The sequence below is a fragment of the Anabrus simplex genome, chromosome 2, assembly GCF_040414725.1.
Source record: "Anabrus simplex isolate iqAnaSimp1 chromosome 2, ASM4041472v1, whole genome shotgun sequence".
Lineage (NCBI taxonomy): Eukaryota > Metazoa > Arthropoda > Insecta > Orthoptera > Tettigoniidae > Anabrus > Anabrus simplex.
In genome coordinates, this window is record NC_090266.1 from 61,117,625 (window position 1) to 61,143,410 (window position 25,786).

Here is a 25,786-nt window from a genome sequence, read left to right on the forward strand (position 1 = left end):
ATAGCATTGAATCAAACAATAATAATAGTTGCAATAATAGTAATACAGACATATAAAATAATAATACAAGTAATAATAATAATAAGAATAACACCGATTTAATAATAATAATAATAATAATAATAATAATAATAATAATAATAATAACAATACAAATAATAATAATGCAGATGAATGCTTGTAACGGGATCTGAACCGTTACAGTATGTTGTATATGATGATGCTGGATTTAGAATGTTAAACTAGTAGTATTTCTTGCAATATTTTCTTTCCATGGAATTGCTTGTTGCACTCTTATAGTAGTAGTAGTTGTTGTTTTTGGGTAATTATGTTTTAACTTTATTATCACTGTAAATGACCACTGCCACCGGGATATTTCCCAACTGCGATGCATTTGTTAATAATAATAATAATAATAATAATAATAATAATAATAATAATAATAATAATAATAATAATAATAATAATAATAATAATAATTTATGCGCAATATCTTCTCTCTCTGTTTTGCAGTATTCGTCGCATTAAATGCTGAATGTAGTATATTTTTCTTCATTCAACTATTTACAGAACTACTATGAACAAACTACTAAAGATAGGGACTTAATATACTTATATTAGAAAAATAGTACTATATAGAATGGAATAATAACTCGCTTAGGATTCAGTTGTACCTTAACATGATCTTAAAATACAGTATATTAATTAAATTTTACCGACTTCTCCACATTAAAAGATATTTTCAAAGCCCTTAATACTAATAATAATAATAATTCAAAGCAGGAGATGTACGCTGCCCATCTGCTTTTCAGTGCACTGCAAATGGACATGCGCTGCAGTGCTACCCGCTTGTTGAGTAGCTCCGAGCTTCTTGTAGGAGCCCAGCCTCATCATGGTAGTTCTGTATTAATTGTTAATATTGAAAACATTTCTTATCAGACAAATTTCCTTAATTGCGGCGGAAATTAAAGGGCCCGGAAATGTTTCAAATTGTGTCATGGACAGCTCTATCAAACTGAGAAACAAATTTCAAAAGTCACTTCGGCCTAAATGCAGTTCGCTTGTTCCTTTACTCGTTTTCTTTCAGATTAAAATCCTAGCCACATTAACTTATTTACATAATTCTTCCTGTAATGTGTTCCTTGGTTCAATACCCTCAGGCATATTTTGATTTTTGAAAAATGTCCACACCGAATGTGAAGGGCTTAAGTGAAACTCTGCATTGACACACATAAGCGTTCATAGAGGTGCTTCAGTGAAACTCTGCATTGACGCGCATTAGCGCTCGTAGTGGTAGAAAAAGGCAAACAGCTAATCTAATCGACCGGACAACGATGATTAAGAAAAGGATTGTAATTTTTAGGGATAAATTAAGAATAAATTCTCATACTTTATCATATTTTATTTACCTAATATTCGTAGCTCATATCCCTGGGAAGTTTTCACCATTGAGTTGCTTGCTTGAAGGACTAGAACTGTATTTTTGTTCGTATATTATTCATGGCCCCATGTTCGCATATGTGACCATTTTAAGAGTTCGTTCGAATTAAAAATAGTAAATTAACACTGGTGCTAACGATTTCTACTTTCATTCTCGTACTGTTAACATTCAGTAAAAGTACCCGGGTACGCCTGGAATTGAACCGCCCATCCGCTGTCAGTCCTGACGGGTGACAAATATCTTACCACTTCAGCCACACATACCATACAGCATACGGCTGTTAGAAGACGTACTTGGAGCGCATGGCCATCCACCTTTCCATATTTCTGATCCATGTTTAACAGCGTTCATCAGACATTCTGCCACAACAGATCACATCGCGCTACCTATTGTATTAGCGGTGTATGTATTTTAAAAAATTACAGAATAAACAGCATCTTTGTGGAGAGGTATTTTTGTCTTGGCGCGAAGGTAGCATACTGACTTTTTGTTGTGCAAGTCTGCCTCAGTTTACGTTGCTGCCATACTGGTAGCAAGCAGAGCAATATCGACCTGGACTGTGAGAAGGGTTGCATATCCTCATGAATATTATAAGGGGCTGGTGGACCACACGGCACATACTTGGATGGATAACTTTTCATTCTTGATTTTGAGAGTTAAACGTATTACATAAACCAAATTCCTTTGTTAATCTCGCGTATTTACTTCCAGTTTCATTCGGTAATTTGAAAACGGACATCTGAAATCCAATTGACAACCCCAAATGGTGCCACCTTCAGCTGAAGAGGGACCCTCAAGAAATCAATCGATTTTCCTCCTTGCTTATGCTCTCTACGCTGTTACTCTCGAACCAGTCTTTAATTATGGCAGAGTCAGGAAACGAACCAGGAAAAACTCTAGATCACGGTGGTTATTCCATTGTTGTACATTTACTTCCATATTCATCGCTAATTTAAACAGCTTCTATGAGCTGATAATGACAGTATGAGCTGTAACTGCGGAAGTTATCAGTACTTCAACCGGATGGCTTCATCTGTTGTAACGAAATGGGGATTTCCTTTCCTTGCTATTTATTTTACGTTGCACCGACACATATAGGTCTTATGGCGACGATGGGATGGGACAGGGCTCAGGTTAGGAAGGAAGCGACCGTGGCCTTAATTAAGGTACTGGCCGCACGGCGTGGGTCCCGTAACTATCAGACTGCATTCGGGAGATAGTGGGTTCGAACCCTACTGTCGGAAACCTTGAAGATGGTATTCCGTGATTTCCCATTTTCAAACCAGGCAAATGCTGGGGTTGTACCTTAATTAAGGCCACGGTCGCTTCCCTCCCACTCCTAGCCCTTTCCTATCCCATCGACGCCATAATACCTATCTGTGTCGGTGCGACGTAAAGCAAATTCTAAAAAGAAAAAAGAATTAACGTACAGCCCCAGCATCGGCCCAGTGGTGTACGCGTAGCGTGCTTGCCTCTTGCCCGGAGGCCCCGGGTTCGATTCCCGGCAAGGTCAGGGATTTTTCTCTCGACCTAAGGGCTGGTTCGAGGTCCACCCAGCCTACGTGATTAGAATTGAGGAGCTATATGACGGTGAGATGGCGGCCCCAGTATTTACCTGGTGTGAAAATGGGAAATCACGGAAAACCGTCATCAGGGCTGCTGATATTGGGGTTCGAACTCACTGTCCCTCAAATGCAAGCTAACAGCTACGCGACCAACATCGCGTAGTCAACTCGCTAGGTATGTGTACCGTATAGGGACGGAAAGTGGGATAAAGAAGAGGAAAGAAAAATCCACAGTCTGTTTCCAGTCATTCAACCGGGTCAGGAATGTTAAGAAGGAAGTCCCCATCTAGCGGCGAGGATAGGAATTGTGTCGGCTGACGAAGCCAGGAAAGAGGAAAATGAGTATAAAAATACGAGAGTTAGGGCATAAGCCATGGTAACATTTTTTCCCTCATTTCTGCTCGGTGTTACCATACCTTGGTGCTATGTTCTGGAAAGCACGACACTCATACTACATAGACACAGGACGAGATGGTGGTGCGTTGTACAGGTACCTCGCATTAGTGAGTCAGACTCCGTGCAGAATGGAGGTCAGAAGCGTGACATGGCCCAACGTTCCTGCACAGACATATCATCCTTCTCCATGACAACGCCAGACCGCATGCAGCAGAGGCTGTACGAAGGCAACTTCAGCGCTGCGGGTGGGAAGTATTGGAACACCCGCCATGCTCACCAGACCTGCCCCGTGTAATTTTAACCTCATCCAAAACGGCGTGGGTTACGGTTAGGGACACATCGCCCTTTTTCCTATAATTTACTTTACGTCATACCGACGGAGGTAGGTCTTATGGCGACGATGTGATAGGAAAGACCTAGGAGTGGAAAGGAAGCGACCGTGGTCTTAATTAAGGTACAGCCACACCATACGCCTGGTGTGAAAATGGGAAACCGCGGGAAACCACCTTCAGGACTGTCGACAGTGGAGATCGAACCCACTATTTCCGGAATGCAATCTGATAGCTACGTGACCCAAACCACGCGACCACTTGCTCAGTAGAGGGCATTGCCAATGTTGTGAAACATAAGACTGCAAGATTCACACATGGTGAGGCGACTGGTATCCGAAGTCTTCTGCACCGTTGGCAAATAATTCCGGCATTTAAGACAGAAAACGTAATTGCCGATAAATATGACATTTCATATTGACTAAGCTGACAATAACCTCAACACATGCATATGCCAAATAGAGAATAGAACTGTGCAAATAACCACTGATTAACTTACAAAAAAAAAAAAAAAGAACTAACAACGAAAGTAATATTCATAAAGCAAACACATACAATATATTATTATATAAACCAGCAACAACTAACGCAGCTAACACAGTACTACACTGAATAATATGCCAAAAGCGAATGAGAGCAAGTCAAGCCACGTGGCGATAGCGTTCTTAAATGTGGCATCTCTGTTATCGTTGCCATAGCAACAGACCATTTCTGAGTAGCGTTAGTCAACTTTTCCTCGCCGGTGGCACAAAATGTCGGACTTCAACTCTCGTGGGCCCAACTACAGGGAAATACTTGAAGGGTTTACCACTGGGCCTCTTAAACGCACAAAATCTCACGCGTGCAAAACGAGGTGTAGAGGTTCTGTGCACCGTGCATCGGTGTGACTCAGCTCGGCTCGGACCAGCGTTTTGTCTCGGGGCAACTCGGCTAAGCTCGGCTCAACTCGGCTTGGATGGCGGAGTGCAGCATAGCTAGTGAGGAAAGGGGAGACAGACGGAGCGAGCGAGACAGGCGCACGGAAAGAGTGAGACAGCGCTATTGTTTAAAATCGAGGATTGGGGGCCTGCACTCTGGTCAACCCAGAGATGTCGCCTTATGCACTTTGCGCCGCGCAATGCACCGGAGCATGCACCCTGAGAGGCCCTGGTTTAGCGTAAAGATTACTGTACTCTCTGAGAATAAACATTATGTAGCACAAGGATTTCATGGCTGACAGTTTCTTCGCTTGGGTAACCTTACTCGGAATTATCCATACATTCCACAGCACATTACGCTCCCCCACTATCTGTCCGGCAGATCCCACATTCGTGTGGGAAAAAACAGTTGCCATGACTTGTGCCCCAACCCTCGTAATAACCGTGGCCGCCGTGAAAGGTTGTGCTAACATTTGCCGATAGCGCAAATGGTGAAGTCATACACAAGGTGTTTGGAAACAACGCGAACTGGGTGTTAGAGCGTTGGTCATACTGATAAATACTTTGAAAGAGATAATTCGACATCTTGTGCAGTTGCCGTTTTATCAGCGCAAATCAGATCTCTTCGCGGGCGAATTCAAACGGGCTTTGGGCGGCGATGTTGCTAAATCTGCACTTGACTTAACCCTTAGCACTCACGCGGAGGGTCATGCCTATCCCGCATAGGTCTTGGCCGACATGATTTTCTTCCCTATATACGAGGGGGGATCAAATATAAACGGGATTTTATTTTTTATTTAAATTAATTTATTGAAAAACACAAGGCAATTAAAATTTATTTTTCCGCATAGCTTCCTGATTTGGAAATGCATTTGTCCCAGCGCATGAACAGCTTTTTGATGCCCAAATCGTAAAAAGAACAGGGTCGTGTCACCAGCCAGTTGCGCACAAAGTCTTCCACACTCTCGTCATCTTAAAAATTGTTGCCCTCCTAGAACTTCTTTAAGCGGTCTAACAAATGGAAATCGCAGGGTGATAAGTCCGGGCTGTAAGGACTATGGTCAAGTGTAGTCCAGTGCATTTCCTGTAGCTTGGAGACAGTTAGAGCTGCAGTATGGGGCCGCGCAATGTCGAATCGGTTGATCTTGCCTTTTGCGGCGATATGCAACTCTCGCCTTATTCAACAGCTCGCATTAGTAAGCAGCATTGATTGTGCGTCGCTCATGCAAAAAATAAATCAGCAAAATGCCCCGCCCATCGAAGAAACGGTTGCAAGAACCTTGCCAGCTGACAGTCGAGTCATGGCTTTCACAGGTTCTGCCTCCCCTTTCCTCCGCAACTCCTTACGCACATGCGCCCTGACAACGTTTGATCACCGAACTGTGCAGTCAGTCTCTGGCAAATTTTCGCCGCTGTAACTCTTTCACGGGAAAGAAATTTCATAATTACGCTTTGCGCAGTGGACTGAGGCACCTGTTGCTCCGACATCGTGAGCGTTACTGACAAAACGGCGGAAAATATCTAACAGCACTCTCTCCCCACTGCTAACGGTCCCGCCTATGCATAGCAGAAGCGCGGGGTCAGTCCTACCAACTGTTGATGTTCAGGATCAAAAATCCCGTCTATATTTGATTGATTTTTGTAAGTCCTTCGTCGGGTTACGCACGCATGAATTTCATGTACAGTAATCTCCTGCCATCTTTCGACGACAATTTGAAGCCATGTATAGCTATAATCTCTTTGAAATCAGGCGTTGTGGGCATTCTTTGAAGATCATGCAAGTTTGTAAATAGACGTTGTTTAGTGCGCCTTGCTTGGTTATTGGGTGTCTAATCTTTTCTCCAATTAGCCACACACTGACGTTCAAGAAAATCCACGGCTAACTACGAAGAACGTCTCAGGGAATAAGTTATACCAAAATGTTTTAACGTGAATCCGATTGAAAATCACCTTTCCTATCTTTCAGTATAAGTGCACACCTAGCGGATCATTATGTCAAAAATAACTGACTTTAAATTCATCAAGTTAATCATCATCAAAAATGAGATTGTCGTAAATTAATCCTATAATCTATAAAAAACAAAAGTAATAAATTCTTAATTACTAACATTCAGTCAAAATAATATAGTATGTCCAAATAAGTTAAATTATTTTCCAATATCATTTGTATATACATTGGTATTTCATCGTGCGAATTGTCTTGAAGTTATTTTCTTTATCATAACTTCCGGTTCACAATCATCAATTATTTTATCATCGTCCAAGGTCTCATCTTCGTAGGTAAAAAAATAATTCCTTTTATGATATTCTATGTGGATAGAAATTATTCAATGGAAGTTATCCTGACCTGGCAAGAACTACATTCTTCATCTTCTCAGCCTCTCATAAAATCAATTAAAATTGTATATTTCTTTATATTTAAGGAAATAATCATTTCAATTAACTATCTTGAAATTATAGAAATGATATAATAAGAATAAAATAAAATGATATTCTTTGGAATAAAATCTTAAGAGTTAACAAATTTTCACGAAATACTGGACTCTAACAGATTGCCAATTTCTAGCAGAATATCAAGTTCTGTCATGATATCAAGTTTTTACATAATACCAAGTTTTAATATTGAAAATTCCAGGATTGTTTCTTTATGGGAAAATATCTAACCTGTCTTTGTTGTTCGCGACTAAATTCATCATTAAACATACGCAGAATAAGAAATGTTTACCTCTGTAGCTTTCAATGGCTACCTATCATAATATATATAAAAATATATTATTGTTAATCATGATTAGACATATATTCAAGATATTCCATAAGAAATATGTAAAATTCTCCAATATAGTTTCAACAAGTTTGCAATCAGTTTATATTTAAGTCGTATCGCTTCATAAATTCAATCATATGGTTGCAAGTAGTCAAGGAATACCATAGATGAAACTTCTTACTCATTAAGCTAACATTATGAAGACACTAATATCATAAGTGCCATCAATAATCTGCTGTGTCAGCTTAAATCAGTTTAAATATTAATTAATGTGAAATTCTCTTTGAAGATGCCATCATATTCTTAATTATAAATTATTTGAAATTATGTTTGAAGATCATGCTCTATTATTAACCTGTACGCCCTTTATCAAATTGCCATCAACTCATTTTATAGGTTATTCCATATTTCACGTTGCTACTAGCGTCAAATATAACCTTGATCCATAACTGCGTTACATATATTAACATTAATTAACCTTACGTAAAATTCTTTCCTCATGCCTTTGCTGGCAGGACCTAGTGTTAACAGTGCACTATGTCTTCTGGTATAGGCTAGAGCAATTTTGTTACTTTCATAGATCTGTCTCTGTCTTATCCTTGGCTTTGACAATATGAAAGTGACTGATGTATGAGCGATACTAGTAATGCCAATTCCTTATGCAGCCAGTCCCTGCTATGCATGGAGTGAAAATGTTGCTCATAGGGTCGGTTGATGCATTTCAGTGGGCTTGTCAGACTGATATGTAATAGCAACGCTGGCTCGATGAGGAAAGCAACGGGAAACTACATCACTCCTCATTTCCCTAGTACGCCTCTTCAGTGATGCCTAGGCCATCTATGACAGCTGATGGCAGAGCTGTTAAGGATCCCACCAGCGGAAGCGCTGACGGACTGAACATACATACGTCGCCATATTTATCATAATTACTCACCTAGCATATCCAAGAATATTTAGTATTCACAACACTCACATTCCTTACCTCATATTTCCATCATATCTCTTTTCCGCCGCATGTATAAACATCATTTAATCTATTCAATCTAACGCTCAACTCATATAATTCCGCATCTCAATAAGATCAATATTTTATGGAACAACTACCATTCCTGTCAATATGCACTTCTTTTGTCAAAACACTCACATATTTAACCTATATTTACTTACATTTGGCAATAAGTTGACGTTGTTTAAGATCTCGATAACCTACAATTCAATATTTACCAATTTCGCACTTCAAATACACTGACTGACAGAGCAAATGCAACACCAAGAAGGAGTGGTCAGAACTTTATGCCACCGGGCGAGTTGGCCGTGCGCGTAGAGGCGTGCGGCTGTGAGCTTGCATCCGGGAGATAGTAGGTTCGAATCCCACTATCGGCAGCCCTGAAGATGGTTTTCCGTGGTTTCCCATTTTCACACCAGGCAAATGCTGGGGCTGTACCTTAATTAAGGCCACGGCCGCTTCCTTCCAACTCCTAGGCCTTTAATATCCCGTCGTCGCCATAAGACCTATCTGTGTCGGTGCGACGTAAAGCCCCTAGCAAAAAAAAAAAAAAGAACTTTATGCCAATTGCAGGGTAGACTGACGTCACTGAGGTATGCTCATGATGTGAAACGCGCCGCTGTGCTGCGCACGTAGCGAACGATAAATGGGACACGGCGTTGGCGAATGGCCCACTTCGTACCGTGATTTCTCAGCCGACAGTCATTGTAGAACGTGTTGTCGTGTGCCACAGGACACGTGTATAGCTAAGAATGCCAGGCTGCCGTCAACGGAGGCATTTCCAGCAGACAGACGACTTTACGAGGGGTATGGTGATCGGGCTGAGAAGGGCAGGTTGGTCGCTTCGTCAAATCGCAGCCGATACCCATAGGGATGTGTCCACGGTGCAGCGCCTGTGGCGAAGATGGTTGGCGCAGGGACATGTGGCACGTGCGAGGGGTCCAGGCGCAGCCCGAGTGACGTCAGCACGCGAGGATCGGCGCATCCGCCGCCAAGCGGTGGCAGCCCCGCACGCCACGTCAACCGCCATTCTTCAGCATGTGCAAGACACCCTGGCTGTTGCAATATCGACCAGAACAATTTCCCGTCGATTGGTTGAAGGAGGCCTGCACTCCCGGCGTCCGCTCAGAAGACTACCATTGACTCCAAAGCATAGACGTGCACGCCTGGCATGGTGCCGGGCTAGAGCGACTTGGATGAGGGAATGGCGGAACGTCGTGTTCTCCGATGAGTCACGCTTCTGTTCTGTCAGTGATAGTCACCGCAGACGAGTGTGGCGTCGGCGTGGAGAAAGGTCAAATCCGGCAGTAATTGTGGAGCGCCCTACCGCTAGACAACGCGGCATCATGGTTTGGGGCGCTATTGCGTATGATTCCACGTCACCTCTAGTGCGTATTCAAGGCACGTTAAATGCCCACCGCTACGTGCAGCATGTGCTGCGGCCGGTGGCACTCCCGTACCTTCAGGGGCTGCCCAATGCTCTGTTTCAGCAGGATAATGCCCGCCCACACACTGCTCGCATCTCCCAACAGGCTCTACGAGGTGTACAGATGCTTCCTTGGCCAGCGTACTCTCCGGATCTCTCACCAATCGAACACGTGTGGGATCTCATTGGACGCCGTTTGCAAACTCTGCCCCAGCCTCGTACGGACGACCAACTGTGGCAAATGGTTGACAGAGAATGGAGAACCATCCCTCAGGACACCATCCGCACTCTTATTGACTCTGTACCTCGACGTGTTTCTGCGTGCATCGCCGCTCGCGGTGGTCCTACATCCTACTGAGTCGATGCCGTGCGCATTGTGTAACCTGCATATCGGTTTGAAATAAACATCAATTATTCGTCCGTGCCGTCTCTGTTTTTCCCCAACTTTCATCCCTTTCGAACCACTCCTCCTTGGTGTTGCATTTGCTCTGTCAGTCAGTGTATATAGGTCACATTATTTATGGCATAACTGTTTGAAAATAAGTTGAAAACTGTTGGCATAACACTATAACACTTCATTGGCGAATGTAACCTTCCCTACACATGGGTGTGTTTATATGTTTTAGAAGACTACCTAAAACCTTCATTTAAACATCACTATCAATAGACTCGCGTTGAAACTACATAAATAAGTCACTTCTCGAAGATATATCGATCTATCCATTATAACAATACAATCAACAGTTTACTACTGATTAATACAAATATAACTAATTTTAAATATAATTCGTGAAACTTATCTTATTCTGCCTGTGTTTTTGGGCTGGGATAGTTGTTATTTCGTACTCCTACGGGACGATCATCTCTGGATCATCTCTAATGCAATGTTCGATTGTTCCTACTGTTGGTTTAACAATTTGAAATTAGTGCATTCATCTTAGTCACGGCCACTTGGATTCCGTCTGTCTGTATATTTTACCTCATATTTACGGCCTCTTTGATTCCACATGTCTTTATATTCTAAATCGTATTTTCTGCCGCTTGATTTACGAAACGTTATCGTTATTCACGTAAAAATGACGATTTTAACATTCCGTTTTTAAAATAGTCAGAGCAATGAAATGGTACATTAGCAACATGGCATATTTTGAGCAGAATGGGAAGGAAATAGCCAGACTTCTAGATGAAAGTGACGTTGATTTCAGCGTTAGGGAGAGTGATTTCCAATTAAGTGGTGGGGAAGATATTGCGGAACTAGATTGTTTTGATGAGTGATAAAGAAACCTATAATGAGAAAATAATGCTAAATGGCAGTGCTGGTACCTCTACTAACGTATGGAGGGAGTAATGTGACACGAACTTGGACTTCAAAAAAACCCATTCACATTCACCGCAAGCGACTAACCTAAGAGTAAACTTCACCTTTTCCAAAGATTCATGATTGACGAGTTATTGTCGAAAATTGTGCGCGAGACTAACCGGTACACCCCTCAGGCATGAGACTATTTGAAGGTAGTGGATGGATATTATTACACTTCCTGAATTCAAAGCATTTTAGGCGTAATCCTAAATATGGCAATGAACAGTAAGCCTGAATTTCAACGTGAGGCTGTGTTTCTCTGCAATACTTGTAGAAAAAACCTGGATTTCATCCTGGCGATGTCTTTGAGATGTTCCACATGATGCACAATTACAGATAAGAAGTGACTGTCTGAGATAATTTCAGGCTTAAAAATGCCAACAATTGAACATGAATATTGCATTAAAATTGTATTATATTTATTTTGTGTTTGCTTTATTTGAATTTTATAAATATGCTGCCCACATCCCTCTGCAAGCAGATTGTTAAATGGAGCAGGAGGGGCAAGAGTGTTCGGAAAAAGAAATGAGGACTAAGGGTTAAGAATGGCTTGAGAGCCATGAAACAAAAACACGCCGTTGGTTTCAGCCCGTGAAACCGCAGCGCACTTGCTTTGGCGCCACCCCTCACCTGGCGAAGTTTCATTTTTTGGGTGGTGTCCTCATGCCGGTCTTAGGCCACGTACAGATTTACGAGTAGCAATACCACCTCGCGTAGCTCAACAGCTGAGAAAATGACAACGGTGCAGGATATCGAATTATTTCTTTCAAATTGTTGCCATTGATTTTTCACGGCCCGTAGTTATAGACATGGTATAGGCTTTTGAGCTTATGCCGTCTCAAGAAAATAAGGTGAAATTGCTTACGTTTCGCATAGAACTGTGTGTGCTCTGCGTCTTCAGAAGAAAATCTCGAGAAAGGCTCCTCAAACTATGAGGTTTGAATTTAGACGTCATAATAGAAGTGGAAGTGGTATGTTCATTCGTCACCGGACGTGGTATAGCGCTAGAGTTCGAAGCGGAAGCTGACGGAACCATCAGAATCAGTCTGAGACGGTAACGTAAAAAAGCAGATGTACACACATATGTAAGTATGGCATTGACATAAGCCTGGAATGAAACATCTGGCGATGAGGAACGTACGTATTAAAAAAAAACACCGAAACGAAATAACAATAGTGAAGGGACAGGGAAAGGAACTACCTACATAAATCCTTAATGGCTGGCAACCACGTATTACTTAATGGATAGCCGGTGTCCCTGTTGAAATTGTTAGGATTTCTATTTGTTTCCACAGCTTGTCGTATAAATCTGGACCTGTAGTGTTTAGTGTGGGTAAGAGCTCGAGCATCTTGGTACAGGACGTCATGACCCGATGATAGAGCGTGCTCAGCTATTGCTGATTTGTCTACCTGGTTGAGACGAACTTTTCGTTCATGTTCCTTGATACGAGTATCAATGGACCGGCACGTTTGGCCGATGTATACCTTACCACAAGTACAGGGAATTTCGTGTACCCCAGGATGTAAAAGTGGGGACAATCTGTCCTTGGTTGTACCCAGACTGTGAGCAATTTTAGTGACGGTGCCAAACACTGTTTTTATATTGTGTTTGCGGTGGACCTTCGCAATTCGATCTGTGGTGTTGTGAATGTAAGGCAGGTAGGCAGTTTCCTTCATTTCTTCCTTCTGTGAGCTTTGCTTGGTCGTTTCTCTGGGATGCAGGGCTCTATGAATCTACAAATCGCTGTAACCATTACCCTTGAACGTGACTTTAAGTGTGTCCATCTCCACCTGGATATTTGATGGCTCACAAATTCGTCTCGCCTTCTTGGTGAGTTTCGTGAGAATGCCTTGTTTTTGTGCTGGATGGTGGTGAGAATCTGCAAGAAGATAACGATTTGTGTGGGTAGGCTTACGATAGACGGTACGTCCGGTTTCTTTCTTACTAGAACATCCGAGAAAGGAAGGCATCCGTCCGACTCCATCTCCACAGTGAATTTAATTGAAGGAAGTAGCTGATCAGCATGACAACCCTCTAACGTTCATATACACAGTTCACGTTGTTCCCGACCACCCTGTATAAAATTATTTCTAGGCTGGTTGACAAAAATGTCGAAACATTTGTCTAAGTGCCTATGAATATGACCTCGATGATCACCACTTAACCGTGCTATTTTTCGATTAAAAACAGTGTAAAATATTCAACTTTTCGTAAGTCATCACTGTATCATTATAGCACTACAGGAAATGCGTTCCATTCACACCTGTCAGGTGAGTTCTAAACAATCAATGTTTATTGTCTGAAAATATTTATAGCATTACTCCAGAATTCCTTCGCTACAACACGGATATACCAAGAAATAATTAAATTTACTTACCGTGGGTAAGCACACCTTGCACCACGAAGCCATGGTACTCGTATATAACCTGTAGGAAGAAAAGTGCAATTAGACGAATAGGTAACGAAGACCTAGACAACAATATAGCGTAATTGTACACCCACATAAGCAACATATAAATCCTCTGGTACAAAATCAATCGATCTAAGCTTTAGTTTTGTTGGAAATATGAATGCATTCCTAAAACGATCATAGGTGCATATGAAACGTGCGTACAATAGAAATTGAACCCATAATATGATCACGTAGGAATCTGAAGTCTGACCTCCATACCATGAAGTAGCTGAGTAGGAACGAGTCAGCACTTCGTTGGAGGTAATCAGGATTACTGAGAGCGAAGTCCATTAACAGGCAGTTATACCTCCGCTTATTCCGAGAGAAGTGGTATCCCACATTAGTTCTCTTTCCAAATAATAATAATAATAATAATAATAATAATAATAATAATAATAATAATAATAATAATAATAATAATAATAATAATAATAATAATAATGAAATGAAAATCCAAAGCTGTTTCCAGTCATCTGACCGGGTCAGGAATGGAATGAATGAAGCCTCATCAAGCGGCGAGGATAGGACATGTGCCGGCTGCCGAAGCCTGTCGCATTCCTCTGGGGTAATGATAATTGACTGACAGATGAAATGAAATGGTAATGGAGAGTGTTGCTGGAATGAAAGATGACAGGGAAAAGCGGAGTACCCAGAGAAAAACCTATCCTGCCTCCGCTTTGTCCAGCACGAATTTCACATGGAGTGACCGGGATTTGAACTACGGTATCAAGCGGTGAGAGGCCGGCGCGCTGCCGCCTAAGCCACGGAGGCTTCGATGATGATGATGAAGATGATGATAATAATAATAATAATAATAATAATAATAATAATAATTACTTTACGTCCTACTATGTACATTATTACGGTTTTTGGAGACGCCGAAGTGCTAGAATTTAGTCCCGCAGGAGATATTTTACTTGTCAGTAAATCTACCGACACAAGGCTGACGTACTTGTGACCCTCACTGGACTGAACCAGGATCGAACCTGCCCAGTTGGGCTCAGAAGGCCAGCACCTCAACCCTCTGAGCCACTCCGCCCGCCCCAATGAATTTTGTTTATACAGCTTAGTAAGAAACCATTGATCGTTTTGTCAAAGTATGAAAATGGAAGTCGGGTAGTGGAATAAGGTTACACGAACACCAGTTTGCTTAAACAAAACATGTAATGGAATGTAGTGGCCATCGTTTATACAATGTGAGCATACGTTGACGCTCAATGAGAGTGAGTAAAATTTTACGGTTTCTGTGCATTGTTAATTCCCTGGTTGTAGGCCTACTGCCCGTTAAAACTATAATCACCGCCATCACTAAAACATGCGTCAAAAGCTCCCATCCCAGGAAGTCAAGATGTTATTCACCAAAGAGTCGGGACTTCCATTATCTAACAATTTGCAGTCTGCGTATCATACAGAACTGGCTTCGATTCCCGAGATATACGCAGGAGCTATGCATTCTTGAAAACACATCGTCAACCGCTCTAATGGCATATATCACTAGTAAATGTGGAAGGTTACTTTGAAGAAACTGATGATAGTTTGATTCTGTTAGATGGTCCTCAAAAGTATGATCAAAGTAGGTGATAAGCTTAGATTTCAGGTTTACTACTCACTGCACTTGAAATTCTACCAGTCTTTCTAACTGCAGATTCGCAGTTCAGCATTGATCATTAACAAGAAGCTCACTTGGCTTTCGATAACTCAACGGGGGAGTTTCCAGTTTAGTGTAGATCATATGCAACATTCGCGTAACAAATAACTTACATAACATTGTCCTGCGGGGCATTTGCCGAGATACAGGAGAGACCGACGTTTCTTCCAGGTATTAGAAAATGCGTTATTACTTATTATTATTTACATCTTTTGGAATCGGCAGTGACGTACAGTAGTACAAATAATATAATAGTAGACGTAAAAATAGGATTGGTCAAGAAATTGGAACTAATGGAGAGAAAGATTCTGAGAAAGATACTGGTACCTCAAAGAACAGAGGATGGATCATACAGAAAGAAAGGAAACCAAGAATTATATCTCAAGATGGAAAATATCTGAGATACCATCTGGAAGAGAAGAGCAAATTTCTTCGGACATATCTACAGAATGAACCCGGGAAGACTGACCAATCAGATATGAAGATTTTTCGAGATCAGGAAAACTACGGCGCGCTGGTATCAGTTTCAATAAATATGTCATTTGTTTCTTCTTCATTTTTTCGGGTTACTTTACCTGGGCTCTATTTTACATTGATGACACTTCTATGTGGATCAAGATGTTTTAAATAAGCTTTGATTCACTGATGATGGGCCTTAGTGTTGTAAAACTAGTTATGAAGTGAACATTTGTGTGCTGATACGACTGTTAGATCTTAATAATAATCACAATAAGAATAGAACCATGAGCACTGTCTTTACCATATTAGCTTTGATATGTTATAATGATTATAACTCAATATAATTTCATCTCAACTCATCCTCGACCCCGTACAGGGAAACAGGAATAAGGGGTAGACATATACCGGGTGAGTCAGCCGCGCCTGACGTTTTATGCTCTTCCGCATCCCATTGAACGTCAGAGCCAATGTATCCGAATGCCCGCACGTTGTGGGCTATTTAATTAATTAATTAAATGTTCGCCTCTGTGGTGTAGTGGTTAGCGTGATTAGCTGCCACCCCCGGAGGCCCGGGTTCGATTCCCGGCTCTGCCACGAATTCTGAAAAGTGGTACGAGGGCTGGAACAGGGTCCACTCAGCCCCGGGAGGTCTGAGGGATGGTTCGAATTCCACTCGGCCTACATAGGACCAGGCGAGTTGGCCGTGCGGTTAGGGGCGCGCAGCTGTGAGCTTGCATCCGGGAGATAGTGGGTTCGATTCGCACCTCAGCCATCCTCGAAGTGGTTTCCCGTGGTTTCCCACTTCTCCGCTTCCTTCCCTCTTCCTCTTCTATCCCTTCCGATCTTCCCATCCCCCACAAGGCCCCTGTTCAGCATAGCATGTGAGGCCGCCTGGGCGAGTTACTGGTCCTCCTCCCCAGTTGTATCCTCACGACCCGATGTCTGACGCTCCAGGACACTGCCCTTGAGAAGGTAGAGGTGGGATCCCTCGCTGAGTCCGAGGGAAAACCAACCCTGGAGGGTAAACAGATTAAGAAAAAGAAAGTATTTATTTTATTTATTTATTTATTTATTTATTTATTTATTTATTTATTTATTTATTTATTTATTTATTTATTTATTTATTTATTTATTTACTTCGGCACTGCTCTAGGCCATTAGGGCTGCTTATTTGGATGTTACATAAGCAGGGCTGGACGAGGATAGAATGGTTAGGGGTTTGAATCCGCTTGACTGAGCAACAGCCTGTTAGCGCAGTAAGCTTTGGAATAGATGGCCTTCTGCAGTAATGCACGTTTCAGCATGCCGTTGAACTGCCATTCGGGCTCCTTGCAACACTGTAGGTGTTACGTATTCACAGGCCTCCGTAATAAGGTTTCGAAGGCTTTAAGGATGTTCCGACTGCTGAGAGTACACTACATCCTTCAAATAGTCCCATAGGAAGAAGTCCAGTGGCATCAAATCGGGCGATCTAGCAGGCCAGGTGACATATCCTTCCCTTCCTATCCACAGACCGGTATGTGTAACATTCAGGTAGTTGCGAACATCTGCTGACATGTGAGGGGGAGCTCCGTCGTGTTGATACCACATGGTTACACGCACACCCAGGGGCACATGCTCTAGCAGCAATGGTAGTTGATCTTGAAGAAACTGTAGGTAACGGGCTCCTGTCAAATGATCCTCAAAGAAATATGGTCCAATTAGGTGATCACGCAGTATAGCACACCAAATATTTGCTCCCCCATTGTGCCTGAAATGCTGCCTGCCTTACCCAGTGGGGATTTTCAACACACCAGTAGTGCATATTATGACGATTCACAGAGCCATTATTATGAAATCGTGCCTCGTCCGAAAATAAAATGTGAGATACAAACGCTGGATCATTTGCTACTTGCGTCAGTATCCACGCACAGAAATCAACACGAGTTTCGAAATCTCGTCCGTGGGAAAGGCAAGTGTTTTATATGAAGTGTGTAGTTATGTGTTAGCGTTCTAAAACAAATTGAAATTATTTAGACTGCAATTAGAAAATATGAAATGGCGTATGGCTTTTAGTAACGGGAGTGTCCCAAGGCAAGTTCGGCTTGCCAGATTCAGGTCTTTCGATTTGCTCCCATAGGCGACCTGCGCATCGTGATGAGGATGAAATGATGATGAAGACGACACATACACCTAGCCCCCGTGCCAGCGGAACTAACCAATTATGGTTAAAATTCCCGACCCTGCCGGGAATCCTGTGGCTAAAGGCCGGCACGCTAACCATTTAGCCATGGAGCCGGACTGCAATTACAGATGTGCGTGTTCACACACAATTTTCATGCTGTACTGAGCAACAAGAAGCGTGCTCAACATTCTAGTGTGGTATGATCGTATTATAAAGTTAACTGACTTATTGAGCAATGTGTTTGAGAACAGATTTAAAGAATTTTCTGTGAATACGGAGAAAATCTGTCTGCTCAAAAATTCATTTGCAGTTGACTTCAGTGATGCACCTGTGTTGGAATTAAATGAACTTCAGTGTTGTTCCCAATTAAGAGAAAAGTTCGCGGAGGAAAATCTTATAAAATTTCACACGATGCTTAATAATCAAAAGTGTATGGCTTTCTTAAAATGTGTGAAAAAATACTTGTGTTAGCAAGTATCTACACTACCTGACAAAAAATGGAAGCACCCAGAGGAAATGTTCGGACGTCAATGTAACTTCGTACACGCACACACCATCGGTGGGTATGTAAATGGTTACAGTTTCAAATCTCTGTGACAGGTACAACGGACACCAGAGTGCGTTAGTGTTATTCATGTTTAGTGTTGTTGCCACGCCTTTTAGGGTACATAAGGGGCGTGAACAGCATTAGATGTTGAGATGCTGAGTGATCACTGTGAAGGACACAGAGATGCCACTTACTTGTGTGAGGCAGCGTATTCAGCACCCAACAGGGTTTGAAAGAGGCGTCATTATGGGTCTCCAGTTGGCTAATTGGTCGAATCGCGGAATATCCAGATTTGTGGGGCATTTGGATGTGAAAGTGGGCCGATGTTAGCGGTCGACCAACGTCTGACCACCACAAGGGAGGATTGCCGTATTGTGCACGAAGCACATCGTAACACCTTCACATCTGCGCCTGCCATCCGAGAACAAGTAACGGACTCCCTGCAATATTCTATCTCATTCCGCACCATTGGTCAGAGACTGGCAGCAGCCGGACTAGGGAATTACCGTTCCATGCGTTGGATGTCGTTAACACCAAAACACAAACGGCTAAGTTTGTAGCGGTGCCGTGACCAGAAGGCATGGACTGCTGTGTTCAGCGATGAATCACGATTCTGCACTACCCCCGATGACCATCGTCTGTGAATATGGCGGTGACCTGGGGAGAGGCCCCTTCCTTCCAATGACTTGGAGAGGCACAGCGGTGTTACTCCTGGCGCCATGGCCATCGGGTATGACGTCAGGTCACCGCTGGTAGTGTTTGAGGGAAAACTGACGGCACAACGGTATGTCACGAACATCCAAAGTCCTCATGTGTTACCTCCCATGCGACAGTATCGTGGTGCCATTTTTCAACAGGACAATGCTCGTCTACACACGGCACGTGTCTCCATGAACTGTCTGCGTGATGTTGAGGTACTCCCCTGGCCAGCAAGATCCCCAGACATGTCCCCGATAAAACATATGTGGAATCATCTCGGACGTCAACTCCGTCTCAGTGCAAGTATCCAGGATATCAAGGACCAGTTACAACAGTTGTAGGCCAGCTTGCCTCAGGAGAGGATACCATGGCTTTATGACACCCTTCCCAACCGAATCAGTGCATGCATCCAGGCCAGACGGGCTGCAAAGCCATACTGATAAGTGGGCTGGTACTGCCAAATTCTATGTAAATTTGACACGATATTGTAATCACTGAAATAACATCGCATACCCCCTCAGAAAATGAAGCTTCATTTCGTTTGCTCCTTCCGGTCTGGGTGCTTCAATTATTTTGTCAGGCAGTGTGCTGTACATTCGTGAACAAACACTTTCAAGAATGAAGGTGATAAAAACCAAAATTATGTTCCCGCATCACTGATGATCACCTGATGCTGCCTGTATCAAACCTATCTACGGACTTCCAACACTGTCACTTCAAGCGAGGGCCCAAACATCCCACTAATTGTTAAGTTTATTCAAAGTGACAAGAGTATTGCTAACATTTCTCAGTTTGTTTTGTATTGTGCGTCAGTTCAAGGTTCGTATTGACGAACAGCCGTGTGTGAGGTGGGTTGTTTGGGGATTGCAGAAAGCGCATTTGGGGAGTATGACAAAATACATACATACATACATACATACATACATACACACATACATACATACATACATACATACATGCATACTCGTACATCTTCATTATACACTCTTATGCCTTCCAGCGTTCAGTCTGCAAACATCGGTGAAATTACAAAACGTCTCCATAATCCTATATCTGTTAATAGTTCTGTGGCCTGGTTTAGTTCCATACCTCATATTTTTAAAACATTATAAACTGAGTCTAACCATCGTCGCCACCGGCCGAGTTGGCCGTGCGGTTAAAGGCGCGCAGCTGTGAGCTTGAATTCGGGAGACAGTGGCACAATGGGTAATTTCTAGCATCCAGCCGGCCAAAAATAATATTTTCAACCCTTCTCTTTGGTGCGCATTTTCTGTGAGTCGTGTTTATAAGACTCTTGGGTAGAGTAATTAAGTATTGAAAAGTCGCGCTGTCTGATTATCTAATCTCACCGAAGGCCTAAAGTGGCTCTCCTCCGTTAGGGCATCATATTCTGGCGAGGCGAGAGCGCAGTTATTATTATGTGAGGGCTCAGTAAAGACGTCAGAACTTAATATTTCTTTAGCTTGCAATGTGATTACATTAGATGAAGGTATGTATTTTTATATAGTATGTAGCATTTTCTGATAATTACAATATTGTTGTCCGAAATATGCACTTAAAATTCAGGTACACGGTGTCCAAGCGCCACCTATACAAATTTGAGCTGACTTTCAAAATGTATTGCCTTTGATTTCCGCAATGTAAGTCTTTGGATGAGTTAGCTATACTTTAATGAATAGAAAACTGTGACTTTTTGCTGCGACCAGGTGCGACCATGAGAGTAATTAATTATTTTCAGAAGCCACGTACTCTGTAACCCGGAGGTCGGTTTTCGAGCTGTTGAGGAACAGCAGGGAATATAAGCGGAACGATGATATTGCGAATGTTGTAATTGAACATTTAGGCTTTGAGGATTGTTCCGAGAATATATCCAAGTCAATAAGGAAATCTGTCAGTATTTTGTGCGTTAAAATTCGATCACGCTGGACAAAATATAGTAGAAAAATGGACAAATTGCTGAAGTACAATAAAAGTTGGTTCGAGCAGAGAATGAGCCTTGCAGAAGGACGTGCATCACAACAATGTCAGGATGAGCCTGCCATTAGCCTACTACAGCTCATTCCATGTTATGAAAACAGTATTGCTCTTATGACAACAGGGTTGCCATATCGAACGGCTCCGCTCAACGCAATCACGGAAAAAAGGAGGCACATAAATTTGTGAAATTCAGTATGTAAGTTCAAGACAAAAGGCTGAAGAAACTAAGCTACAAATTACTTTTATGAACTGAAGGGGACTTAGGGTTTACAGGGGCTACTTTTGGTTTGTACAGAATCAGAGGTAAACTACGGCACATAAGAAACCTCAGCATTGAAATACTGTATAAGGCAAATTGCGAGAAAAAATAGACAAATAATGTTATGGACTTGAGGGGCGGGTGATGTATTTAATTGCATTTAATAAATTTATCCAGACAATAAAAGCTAGAAAACAGACGCAGTAAATAAATACTCCAGATGACTACAAAAATCACAGTATTAATGTTTTTTTTGCTAGGGGCTTTACGTCGCACCGACACAGATAGGTCTTATGGCGACGATGGGATAGGAAAGGCCTAGGAGTTGGAAGGAAGCGGCCGTGGCCTTAATTAAGGTACAGCCCCAGCATTTGCCTGGTGTGAAAATGGGAAACCACGGAAAACCATTTTCAGGGCTGCCGATAGTGGGATTCGAACCTACTATCTCCCGGATGCAAGCTCACAGCCGCGCGCCTCTACGCGCACGGCCAACTCGCCCGGTAGTATTAATGTTAAAGAAATAAATCACACACGTAGGCTTATCGCATAACTCTCATTCAACACAATACATTTACGCACTGATTTAAAGCCTAAAATACACACGCAATAAATAAATACTGTAGATGACTTCACTACAGAAGTTCAGGGAGGAAACGCGTCTATTGGTTGCTATCCAAAGGAAAGTGCTGGCAATACCAATGATGGAAACCGCTAGAAGATTCTTCAGAGAGGCTTCCACTTCTGCGGATATTTCTGGAGTAGATATAAATTTAATAAACCATCTACGTGCCATCGTAGAAACTCTTTCGTGTGGGTGTGCCATTGATAAAGTGACATTCGGCATGTACGCAATGGAAACTATACAATTGTACTTACAAAAATACAAATCGTACTACATGCCTGTAACTCTGCACAAACTCTTGGGTCATGGCACTGTATTATACCTATTGGACAACTCTCCGAGGAAGCCCAGGAGACCAGGAATAACGATAATAGGAAACCTTCCAGAAAGACACAAATACTGACCTTTTCCATAGGCTGCTTATACCATCGGACCCTTATATTACCAGCTTAGGGAAATGAAGGAGGAGGAAGTTGATTCCGCTTTCACGAGAAGTGCTCAACTTACTGTCTGAGCCTCCTGTATCTGGTTCTGCCGAAGGAGATAATGAAAGTGACGATAGCGATTCTGATGTTACTGCACCTAATGAATAAATTGTTTGGCAAGTACATGTATTCCTGTATCTGTTTTTAAAGATTCTAAACAGCATGTCCCACTATTAACATCTATTTAATTTCTTAAAGCTATAAAGAAAAAATATTAAAATTACAAAGATTACTAATTCTATTCCTGGCGTAGTAATTTGTTCTTTGTACTTGATTGACCACACACTTAATTATCTCCAATAATAGCAGTTACATACTAAGTTTTATGTAAATCGGTCCATTAGTTTCAGAGATACAATTTTTGGCCGGCTAGATTCCTGAAATTACGCACGGTGAGTGGGTTCGAACCCCACTGTCGGCAGCCCTGAAGATGGTTTTCCGGTGGTATCCCATTTTCAAACCAAGCAAATTCTGGTGTTGTACCTTAATTAACGTCACGGCCGCTTCCTTCCCACTCCTAGCCCTTTCCTATCTCATTGTAGCCATAGGCCTAAGACCTCTCTCGGTCGGTGCGACGTAAAGTCAATTGTGAATAAAAATTCGTCGTCATGGTCTCCACCTACTTACCCTCCATGACGAGTTCATTACTCTCATAGGTAACCTATCCTCCTCCAGTCGCCTTACATGATCCCACCACCGAAGCCGGTTTATGCGTACAGCTTCATCAATCGAGTTCATTCATAACTTAGCCTTTATCTCCTCATTCCGAGTACACTTCTGACATTGTTCCTATCTGTTTGTACCAGCAACAATTCTCGCTACTTTCATGCCTGTCACTTCTAGTTTATGAAGAAGATACCCTGAGCTTACGCAGCTTTCACTGCCCTACATCAAACTTGGTCTGAAAACTTTACGTCGCACCGACACAGATAGGCCTTATGACGACGATGAGTTGGGAAAGGGCTAGGAGTTGGAAGGAAGCGGCCGTGGCCTAAATTAAGGTACAGCCCGAGCATTTTCCTGGTGAGAAAATGCGAAACCATGGAAAACCATCTTCAGGGCTACCGACAGTGGGGCTCGAACCCACTATCTCCCGGATGCGAGCTCACAGCATTACCACTGCTGCACCTTGATTCACTTTCACTTACCATACTGGCACATCCTAAACACTTGAAATGATCTCTCTGTGCCAGTGTTTGTTTTTTTTCAACCTAACATTCACTTCTCTTAGGTTTCTTCCCTACTGACATTACTTTAGAATTCGAAGAGCTTATTTTCAAATCACATTCACTGTACAAATTTTCACTTTCCAAGATATTAGAATGCAGACTTTCAGCTCAATCTGCCATTTAGACTGAGTCGTCAGCATAGGCCAAACTGCTTACTTCATTTCCACCTAACTGAATCCCTCCCTGGCACTTTATACATTCCCGTATATGACCCATATAGAGTAATCTATGAACAACAAAGGTGAAACATTACAGCCTTGTCTTACTCCTGTAATTTCCTAGAACCAAGAACCCATTCTACCATCAATTCTCACCGCAGCTCAATCGGCAACATGAATGCCCTTGATTCCTTTTAATAATCTACACTTAATTTCATAGATCCCCAGTACTGCAAACATATTTTCCCTCGGTAATTTGTCATATGCCTTCTCTATATCTACGGTCTGGCTCCATGGCTGAATGGTTAGCGTGCTGGCCTTTGGTCACAAGGCTCCCGGGATCGATTGCCGGCAGGGTCGGGAATTTTAGCCATCACTGGTTAATTCCGCTGACACGGGGACTGAGTGTATGTCATCGTCTTCATCATTTCACCCTCATCACTATGCGCAGGTCGCCTATGGGTGTCAAATCAAAACACCTGCACCTGGCGAGTCGAACATGTCCTCGGAAACTCCCGAAACTAAAAGCCGTCCGCCATTTCATTACTAGATCTACGAAACATAAACAATAACCGTGTTTTTCTTTCGTAGCATTTTTCATTTAGCTGGCGCATACTGATTATGACAGAAATCTGCGGCCTAAAATCACACTGGTTTTCATCCAACTTACTCCGAACTACTGATCGCGCTCTTCATTCCAAAATGAATTCTTGCAATCCTTCCTGTCCCCTTTCTTACAGCTTGGTGCAATTACTGCATTCGTCCAATCAGAAGACACCGTATTCAATTTCCACGCTAATTTCTATGAAACAGTTTCATCCCTGCCTTCCCACAATATTTCTCCATTTCAGGTCTAATTTAATCTGTCCCTGCTGCCTTATAACAATGAGTTTATTTACCATGATTTACACTAACACCATTGTCCTCCTTCCCATGAATTCGGTTGTTCGCGACGTCACCTGAATGATCTCCTTTTACGTCGAGAAGATTTTTAAAATATTCATCCACCTGTCCAGTCATTCCCTGGGTTCTGTAATGAGTTCACCAGATTTACCAAAAACACTATTAATTTCCTTTCTTCCTGCCTTTCCAAGATTCTTTATTACTGTCCAAAAAGTTACCCTGCCGGTAGACCAAGCCCCTCCAGATTATTACCGAAATCTTCCCACGACTTCTTCTTGGATTCAAAAATTGTTTGTTTCGCTTTTTTTCAACTACGAACAATTCCCTGTCTGCATCAGTCCTTGTTTGGAGCCATTTGTGATACGCCTTCACTTTATGGTTACAAGCTGCTCTAACTTCATCATTCCACCAAGAAGTCAGCTTTTCCCCATCTTTACACACAGCTGGCCGTAGGCATTCTTTGTTGTTTCCACTACAGCATCCCTGAGTGCCACCCATTCTCTTTCTTTATTCTGTACTTACTTACTGTCTATTGTTTGGAACTTTTCACTAATCATACCCATGTATTTCAGTCTACTTTCCTTGTTTTGAACATTTTCTACCTTTATTCGTCTGCAGACAGATTTCACTTTCTCTATCCTAGGCTAACAGATAATTCGTTCACTACAGCTCAGATCCTAGCCTGTATAATCTAAACATCCCCGGAATATCCCCGCATTCCTAACAGATTTCCTGAATTCAAAGTAGGCTATGATATAATCTATTATGGATCCAGTGCCCCTACCTTTTATGTTCACCGATGAATACCCTTATGCTTGAATGTATTCGTAACTGCTAATCTCGTACCAGCACATGAGTCCATTAAACACTTCCCATTAGCTTCCATATTTTCCCTTCCTTTACCCATGACTTTTGGGTACCCTTCAGTTGTATGTCCAACTCTCTCATTGTAATCGCCCATTAGCACTATCCTATCCTT

At 42.3% G+C, this 25,786-nt stretch overlaps 1 protein-coding gene across 1 annotated transcript in view; it reads right to left on the reverse strand.

The window, feature by feature from the left end:
- The window catches only part of LOC136863863 (uncharacterized), a 249,690-nt gene that overhangs the window by 88,788 nt on the left and 135,116 nt on the right, over positions 1–25,786 (reverse strand). Inside the window, exon 2 of the mRNA XM_067140222.2 lies at positions 13,583–13,631. Within this exon, the coding sequence (XP_066996323.2) occupies positions 13,583–13,615 (33 nt within the window). The 5' untranslated portion in view covers positions 13,616–13,631. The remainder of the gene's footprint in view (positions 1–13,582; positions 13,632–25,786) is intronic.